The sequence below is a fragment of the Zophobas morio genome, unplaced genomic scaffold, assembly GCF_036711695.1.
Source record: "Zophobas morio isolate AGI-343-1 ecotype UQ-CSIRO unplaced genomic scaffold, CSIRO_AGI_Zmor_V1 ptg000023l, whole genome shotgun sequence".
In the NCBI taxonomy this organism is placed as follows: Eukaryota; Metazoa; Arthropoda; class Insecta; order Coleoptera; family Tenebrionidae; genus Zophobas; species Zophobas morio.
In genome coordinates, this window is record NW_026972128.1 from 9,215,891 (window position 1) to 9,224,178 (window position 8,288).

Sequence of the window (8,288 nt, forward strand, 5' to 3'; positions counted from 1 at the left end):
TTCCGAAATGTCAATTTTAACATGGTAATATCTGACATTAGTCAATGTTAGTGCCCTTTCTTCTAAATATATATAGTCTTCTTTTCACAACAAGAAACTTAAAACATGTTCAAAATTTTTGTTGGGAAATATGTATTTTGCAATTACGCTCCGCCCCTCGGTCTGACAATGAATAAAAAAATCTTTACAATTGAAATAGGGTGGGTGGGTGGGGTTTATATTTTGCCCTTTCTTCTTAATATACATAGTCTTCTTTTCACAACAACAAACTTAAAACATATTGAAAATCGTAAATTTTTATAGGGAAATATGCATTTTGCAATTACGCTCTGCCCCTCGGACTGACAATGAATAAAAAAAATCTTTACAAGTGAGACAGGATGGGTGGGTGGGGCTTATATTTTGCCCTTTCTTCTTAATGTACGTAGTCTTCTTTTCACAACAGGAAACTTAAAACATGTTCAAAATTTTCGTAGGGAAGTATGTATTTTGCAATTACGTCCCGCCCCTTGGTCTGACAACGAATAAAAATACATGACCGTTTTCCGGGTTGGAGACGTGTTAATTGAATTTTTGGGCTCAACGTTTCGCACACTTTCGTAAGTGGCATCTACAGGAACAGGATTAAGAAATTAGGAATAACGGAAAACGATTATGTATTGACTCCGACCGTAAGCCTCCGAAATTAACGAATAAAAATTCATGATAATTGAGATCTGGACTTCCTTTTAGTTATATTTCCAAAGTATATCTAGGGTCTCTAGTCAATGTTGTTCCAAAGAAACGAATTAAAAATGCTATGAAATGTCAAAGATATTTTGGAATTGTATTTCTGGTTGCGGCTTAACTTTTTGTGGATAACCTACATATATTTACAGATATAATTCTCGAAATTTGCGACATTTTCTCCTGAGAATATAATTCATGAATCACATGACCCCATTTCGTCCAATAGAATTTGTTCATGCCCTTAGTTACATGTCTATCACAGCGATAATAATTTTATTGCCTTATTGTGGTCTGTTGCTCTCTAAATTTAAAAACTGTCAAATTGACAAATTTTAAAATTTCGTAAATTTTTTTGTCTTTTATGGCTTGCCAACGTTGGAGGCAAGCTCAAAACGACGAAATCAACTCTATTATCAAAAAATGTGTTCATTTATTATATTCTCATGTTGAATATAACTCGTGATATGATTAATAACACTGGTCAACAGCTAGACTCTAACTTTTATTATAGCAGCCAATTATTATTTAATTAACAATTTTAAATGATATTATAAACGGCTAAACCCAAACTTAGCTCTCATTTAAAAGTAATCTTCAATATTATCCTTTGAAAAATACAAAAATCGTACTATTAAGTAACAGGAAACTTTCTATAAGGTGTATTTTTTTGTGATCAAATTGCTACAAACTTCTTGGGAAACAATAAGAAAACTACGTTTAGTAAGTAGAAAACATGTTATCATCATATAAAAAATTTTAAATTAACATATTCTTAAAAGTGCATTTTATGTATTCGGATCTTGATTTTTTCCCCAAAAATTATGACGACGTGAGTGACGGACATAGAGAACGTTTCCATCTGGGCATTTTGTGGATATAAAAACGTTACCAAGATCGATGGAACCCCTAAATGCTCGCAAAATACGGCGGGACCATCAAGCGAGAGATCTCCAATGAAACCCATAGGAGGCAACCGAAAAAACGTCGGTCTTAGCTGTTTCTTTTGTTTTTTTCTTTTTTTAAACTACAATCGTTGTTTTTTTCTTAATTATGGTTGTTCTTTTGTTAATACATCACTTTTTGCCGTTAAAGATACAAAAATTAAATTGTTTTACCTGCTTTTTTGTTTTTAACATCAAATATGCATTTTTATTTTTAATTGAGCTAAGTTGTAAGGTTTATGCCCTTTGTTACAAACACAGAGACAAATTAAACGAAAACATTACAATTATGTCAAAGTTAGAGAGAAAAAATTGAATTTTGTTGACCAGTGTAATCGAAGATATGGCTCGTGAAATATTATCGATAATAATCATATCACTTGTTATATTATAACTGAGAAGAATAGCTCACCCACATATAATTTTTTAGTCTGTGGCCATGTTTTTATTTTAAGCGTGACCCTTGCGTGCTTGTGTCGTCTATTTTTCATAGGTTTATGGGAGTACTTTTCCTCCCAAGGTGGTTAGTGGTTGCACATTTGCACACATTTGCACAGTAGATAATTTAATCCTTTAATTATTAATTGATCATAGTCAGTGTAGGTACAATATGGCGAATAAAAAAATCAATAACAAAATACATAACCTCTTTGAATCAGCGTATTAGCTATATTAAATCGTGCACAAAAACACCCTTATAATCTCTGTTCTGTGCACCATAAAAATTTATGAATTCAATTTATTCAGTACAAATTGTAGACATAATACGACGGCAAGATCTTTGGCAATAATAACGACCACATCAGGCTGATGTTCTTGAATTTGATTCAAATAAATCTTTCCACTAGGACAGTTTGTAGAACAGTAATAAGTGTTAATTAGAATATGTTTTTAGTTCTATTAACCCATTCATTCCAGCTTTTATTGACGTTAGTCGTAGTATCGTGGTACCAAGCAATCCTCATAGACCAACACTTTCGTCATTCCCAGAGTTGTCAGTAAAATTAGTTCACATCCTGTATAATGCCGTTTAGCGCTGACACAATTGCTGCACAGAAAGTCCAAGAGCATCTAAAATCGCTCTATCAAATGGTGCACGATATAGAAAAAAAACGCCAACAGAGCGAACAGGGTATAGGTAACATAATTAAATTTCAAAATGGACAAGATGAAAAAGCAAGCCAACATTATCAGGTAAGAGTTTAAGTCATTTTATCATATCTTCATTTTATGACATTCGCAAAATATATCGTAACATTTCCCAAAAAAGAAACAGTAACTGGGAGGTATTACACGGATTTTGTCTGTGTCCCTTCGAACTCTCGAATGTTTTTCGTGGCCTGGTTTCTAAAAAAGGGAAATTTGACAGATTGTAAAATATTTGAAAATGTTTTCCAAAAAGGGAACAATAGATTGGAGTCATGGTACAGACCTCGTTTTCTACCTCTAATTCGTACTTGTTTATACCATTGGTGTTTGTGCCATTGATGTTTATAGAATTGACAGTATTATTCACAACTGGATTATCTGCTTGTGTTTGTATCACCTAAAAACGCAAAGAAATGACAAAAGGAATTTAAAACGTTTTTGTATCTTACACTTAAAATTGTGAGTACACACAAAATTATAAAAAATATGCGACAGTGACGTATGACGGTCATTTTTGATTACCTATTTATTTATTTTGTTTATCCTGCCAGAGTTAGAGTTACTTTTACATTGCCAAGTAACCCATCTATTATTATTGCTGAAAGAACGACGTCACTGCACAATACTCGTTTTATTAGTTTTTAAACAATTACTCTAACATTAATAAATCTATAATAGGTATGTATATATTTTTATTATTGAAACAATATATTGCTAATACCAATTAAGATAAAATTTTAATAAATGGGTCAGTGTAAAATATTGTAAAAGCATAGGATCAATCGAGTTCCGAAAAATTGTCATTTTATAATTTGTATAAATTTGCCCCAATTTAAGATCCAAATTTCAATGTTTGAAAGTATTGATTGTACCTGCGCCTGAGGTTTTAATTTTTTTTTTCCATAACTCGTATCAAATACATATAAATTTTCGAAGATCTCAAACTTGACGAATAGTCACAGTTATGCATAGTGTTACATTTTCCATGTCAAAAAAAGTGGTAGAAAGTTTTAGACACAACTTCTTTCGTCCCTGGAGTGCAATCAATAAATCCAGTCTGAGTTATAAACGTTGATTTTCCGAATTTTATTATTTATGATATTTCCTATAAGTTGTTATTAGATAGTATTTACTATGCAGAATTCGGAGATAACATCATCAAATTGTTGGTAGAGACGATCAATTGGTAACCGTTTTACCATCTACACTACGCTCCTAAAATACATATAAAATTTCATAACAATCAGCTCAGTAGTTTTGGAGTTTATCTGTCTCACAAAATCGCCAAAGACAGAAACGGGAGACCTATTTCTTCATTCTTCAGATATTATTAAACGTCGAAAAACCATATTTTGTAAACCTCATTTTGGTTTTATGCATGTGGTGTTTTAATAAGTAACATTTTCCCCAATGGAATCAGGTGAAGCTCAAAAGTTTATACAAAACATCGATTTCCCACTCAGAACAAGAGGAAGAGCTGCTGCGACAAGCGTTGCAAAAAATTGCAGAAATACGCAACATCAAAAATGAGCGGCGAATTCAGGTTGTATACGCCTGATCGAGTTTTAGCTCTTCTAACTTATATTTTCAGGCAAGAAATGCCGGCAATAAAGAATCAATCCGTCGAGGAACTTGGATGAAGATGTTGTTAAGTTCAGCGCAGACGTTGCCTCTTTTTGTTGGTAAAATTGATGAAAAACCACCCCCTCTTTGTGGTGCCATTCCCGCCGACTCCGGTTATGTGGCAAAAGTCGGCGATATGGTGGCTGCGTTGGTGAAAATTCCAGACGGGGATGGGGAGAATTGGATCTTGGCGGAAGTTTTTAGTTACAACCATGCAACTAATAAGTATGAAGTGGATGATATCTTAGCAGAGCAGAATCAAAAAGGGAGACATACTTTGAGCAAGAGAGGAGTCGTGCCGTTGCCTTTGATGAGAGCGAATCCGGAAACTGATCCTTCTGCTCTGTTTCCGCAAGGGACAGTTGGTAAATTGATTTATTACGTAGTTAGTGCATTGGCAAGTCAATTTTTTTAGTCATGGCTCTGTATCCCACAACAAGTTGCTTCTATAAAGGAATAGTGAATAAGCCACCAGCTACTCATACAGATGAGTATGAAATTTTGTTTGAAGATCCAACATATCCAGAAGGCTATAGTCCTCCACTGTATGTGGCTCAACGTTACGTCATCGCCATTAAGCAGAAGACTAAACAAACCTGACATTATCTTTCAGACAATTTGTCTGATTCAGAAACTTCAAGCTTTTTGGAATAGATTCCAAAAGTTTAACAACCAAATTAGTATGTAATTGTGATTTTGTCAACTCCAACAATTTTGTGTTTATTATGTTTCACCAATTTATTATTCATTTTTACATGTACATGAACTTTTTTACATTTTTGTTATTTTCTAATCTAGCTTTTAAAAAAATGGAACTCCTGAAAAAACAGGCTGATGGTACCTGTAATGTTGCAACATTAAGATCATGTAGAAAAAAATATATAACACTAACAAAAGAAAAATGTTTGTCATATAAGTCATTACAAATAACAAATTACTACTTAGAGAAAATCATAAGTATTATTTCTATGACTTTCTCTTTTGTTTTCAAATAATAATTTTGCTCGAATGGATTTACACACATTCACACGAAATTTCCACACACACTCCAGAAAATCCATGCACATTAGCTTAGAATCTAAAGTTATGACGAAATTAAATAGCTTTTGTGTTTAAAAATTTACAGTTTTTTTTTTCAAGTCACTTCTTTTTTTTTCCTCGTTTCTTTTGTGATTATTTTTTTCTTTATCCAAAATAGTGTGATAGAATAATGAGAGGTGTTACTTAAACAAAAATGTAATAATGATGTTCCTTATATTTACCAGGCCCGTTAGTATGGTGAAAAATATCCACCTCGTCTGTAACTCCTAAAAATGTAGACATCAGTTCATTAAGACACTTCGCCAATTAATAAAAAAAATAAAACAGAAACAATACTGGAAAATAAAAATAATATAATAGTAAATATTGTTTCATGTTTTTTGTTTCATAAAAAATTACTTTACCTTGGCCTACGCATGGGCCTGTATCCAGCGTAATACCCTCGTCCAACGCCACGTGCTCCTCGGAAGGCTCCTCTACCCCTCGGCGGCCGATTTGTAGTGGACAACCCTGGCCTGTTGGTCCTCTTGGGCATTACCTATGAAAAAATTTGATAATCACGGACTCACTAAAACGCAAACCGATCTATTGATATCTCAGGAGTGTGATCTTGTGTTACATCCCCCCAACTAAAATCTCACTTTAATTTGTCTTCCTCTAAACAAAGATTCATCCATTGCCATTGCAGTCTGCACAGAGTCCCTGTCTCCAAACTCGATGTAAGCGAAACCTTTTGGATGTCCGTCATATTTGTTGCACAGAATAGTAACACGATTGATTGAACCACAACCATGGAAGTGTTGTTCTAATTCTTCAGCCGTCGCACCGTAATCTACGTTTCCAACGTAAATGCTGCGATTATCGACCTCCATTTTTTCTTCAAGCGACATGTTCAACGGACTGGCTACATTTACAGACAAGTGTTAAAAAACAATTAAAGTGGTGTTCAAAATCACTTACTCAGTCCTGGAGGACTCCCCATGTTCATTTGTTTATCGACTTCACTTTGAAGTTGTTTCAACTTCTCTGCTTCTTCCTCCATTTCACGTACACGCGCTTTGATTGCTTCAAGCTCCGGATCGTCTCCTCCGGCGCCGTCTAAATCTGTGTCATTCAAAAGAGCGTCCTCGTGCATACCATTTGCTTCATCTAACGAATCTAAGTGATCCTCTGGACCTAATCCTAGATCTTCATTATCTGCCATAGCTGCAAACATCAACATAACCCCACTTTATATTCAACGCACCAAACTGATGTTTTCTCAGCAACAAAAATGTAGTGCCCACGTTGGAAGTGGTTTGTGGGTCAAAGACTCATAATTCAAAACACGACGTAACTGTTTTTTAGTTTTTGCGAGTGTATGAAATTCTTGTAGTGGCCTATTTGAAAACTGAATTTATTTGACAGAATGTTTATACTCACTTCATACGATCTGTTACATGTAAAGATCACGGTCTGGATAGATTTTTTTTATAAAAATAACACTAAAACACACCATCCAATAACCTTTATAATGACCGGCAAATTGAAGAGTCGGCTTGTCCAAAAAAATGGCGTAGCAAAATTTCTGTTGCCAACATAGAGGAACCAAAAGTCCTTAAGGTGCGCGTTTTTTTGTAACGTGGAGGAGTAGATGGCGCCACAGGCGGCTTACAAGCCTCGCCATTTCTGGGTTTCACATGGCACATGGGCAAAAATCTTGTAAACTTTTAGACAAAATTTTTTGTAAGCAACTTTTTAGTAGTTGATAATTTTTGGCAATTTTGGAATATACTAAATTTTCTTAAAATTTTTTGGAAGTTCCCAAACTTTTAGATGCACAAAACAAACCAGAATTATAGTTTGAAATCTTTTCTGTTATACATATACTCTTAAGGTGAGTGGCTACGTTTGGCTCATATGGTGTTGTCAATATATTTCCAGAATATAAGATCTCCATTATTAACACACTGGTTGTTATCAAATTTTAAATATAACTTGTCCACAACTTTCACTGTATAATATGCGAGGGCAGTCTTTTTTAAACAGTTTGTTTTTTGTTGAAAATTTTCCCTCGCGGATTTAAAAAATTCAATATTTCAGTTATTTACGGAAATTTCGGAACGCGGTTTTCACCACTGTTTTTAGCTTACAAAACTTTAGAAATCGTACCAGATATATTTTCGACTTTATTTGTTGGAACTGAAGATCTAGTAAAATTAAACGTTTAGCACATGGAGGTAGAATAAGAGGAGGGAAGATACTTTGAAAAATCGCATGATACCGCGCTAGCGACTGAAATCATAAATGGCTTTTCCAACTCTTCCAGAAACTAGTCGTTCCAGTGGCGTGCTCGAAAGCGCTTGTCGAGAGGGTTGACATACGATACAAAAATTAACATGTAGCAAGTTAGTCATTGATTAAATACATATATATTTAATCCATGTTGATAGGATCATGAATGGGTAAAGGCCAAATTATTTTACTATTTGAGGTGTTCTAGAGCTTTGATTACGAAAATATTGTAAACTATCTCTTGGATTCCTTGCCTTTATTTTTTAGAATTTGAAAGAATCTTAGAGATTTTTTTATGTAATTTTTCAGAACAGTTCTCCATTCAAGTGAAAAATTCTAGAAAAATTCTACGTTTATAGACATCAGAAAATTGATAGAGATTAACAGGGGCGCAAAATCAGTTTTATTTTAACAAATACTAGGCCCGCCCACCCGCCCCCTATTTTCCCAGAGGATATGTCATTTGCCGAAATAAGACTTATCTTAGTAATTACTAGCGCCACCCACCCGCCCTCTCTTTTCTTAGGATGT

The 8,288-nt window shown here is 34.2% G+C and overlaps 2 protein-coding genes and 1 long non-coding RNA gene across 6 annotated transcripts; 1 reads left to right on the forward strand and 2 right to left on the reverse strand.

The window, feature by feature from the left end:
* The first annotated feature begins 2,158 nt into the window (after window positions 1-2,158).
* LOC135134071 (SAGA-associated factor 29) lies at window positions 2,159-5,847 on the forward strand. Its single transcript, XM_064062666.1, has 5 exons — window positions 2,159-2,534; window positions 2,589-2,864; window positions 4,240-4,362; window positions 4,411-4,807; window positions 4,858-5,847. The coding sequence occupies exons 2-5, from the start codon at window positions 2,694-2,696 to the stop codon at window positions 5,040-5,042; spliced, it is 876 nt and encodes a 291-aa protein (XP_063918736.1). The 5' UTR covers window positions 2,159-2,534; window positions 2,589-2,693; the 3' UTR covers window positions 5,043-5,847.
* Window positions 2,858-3,343, reverse strand: LOC135134075 (uncharacterized). Its single transcript, XR_010281227.1, has 3 exons — window positions 3,269-3,343; window positions 3,103-3,216; window positions 2,858-3,017 (listed from the first exon to the last, which is right to left on the reverse strand). It is a non-coding gene; the product is annotated as an uncharacterized LOC135134075 (long non-coding RNA).
* On the reverse strand, window positions 5,195-7,054 carry LOC135134074 (polyadenylate-binding protein 2). Of its 4 annotated transcripts, none has more exons than XM_064062668.1 (6): window positions 6,906-7,054; window positions 6,444-6,689; window positions 6,125-6,387; window positions 5,888-6,021; window positions 5,705-5,749; window positions 5,195-5,283 (listed from the first exon to the last, which is right to left on the reverse strand). In XM_064062668.1, exons 2-5 carry the CDS (start codon window positions 6,685-6,687, stop codon window positions 5,713-5,715), a joined length of 678 nt encoding a protein of 225 aa, XP_063918738.1. In that variant the 5' UTR covers window positions 6,688-6,689; window positions 6,906-7,054; the 3' UTR covers window positions 5,195-5,283; window positions 5,705-5,712. The 4 variants fall into 4 exon arrangements, with proteins under 4 accessions (XP_063918738.1, XP_063918740.1, XP_063918737.1 ...); XM_064062670.1 differs by having other exon boundaries at window positions 5,705-5,740; window positions 6,906-7,053; XM_064062667.1 differs by lacking the exon at window positions 5,195-5,283 and having other exon boundaries at window positions 5,663-5,749.
* Between the last annotated feature and the right edge of the window lie 1,234 nt (window positions 7,055-8,288).

Bases quoted from the DNA above. Each gene is read 5' to 3' on its own strand.
- LOC135134071 (XM_064062666.1), top strand. From the start codon at position 2,694: ATGCCGTTTAGCGCTGACACAATTGCTGCACAGAAAGTCCAAGAGCAT. The intron at 2,865-4,239 runs GTAAGAGTTTAA...CAATGGAATCAG, and splicing joins AAGCAAGCCAACATTATCAG to GTGAAGCTCAAAAGTTTATA. The intron at 4,808-4,857 runs GTAAATTGATTT...CAATTTTTTTAG, and splicing joins GTTTCCGCAAGGGACAGTTG to TCATGGCTCTGTATCCCACA.
- LOC135134074 (XM_064062668.1), bottom strand. From the start codon at position 6,687: ATGGCAGATAATGAAGATCTAGGATTAGGTCCAGAGGATCACTTAGAT. The intron at 6,388-6,443 runs GTAAGTGATTTT...CTGTAAATGTAG, and splicing joins GGGGAGTCCTCCAGGACTGA to CCAGTCCGTTGAACATGTCG. The intron at 6,022-6,124 runs GTGAGATTTTAG...ATTTTTTCATAG, and splicing joins TTAGAGGAAGACAAATTAAA to GTAATGCCCAAGAGGACCAA.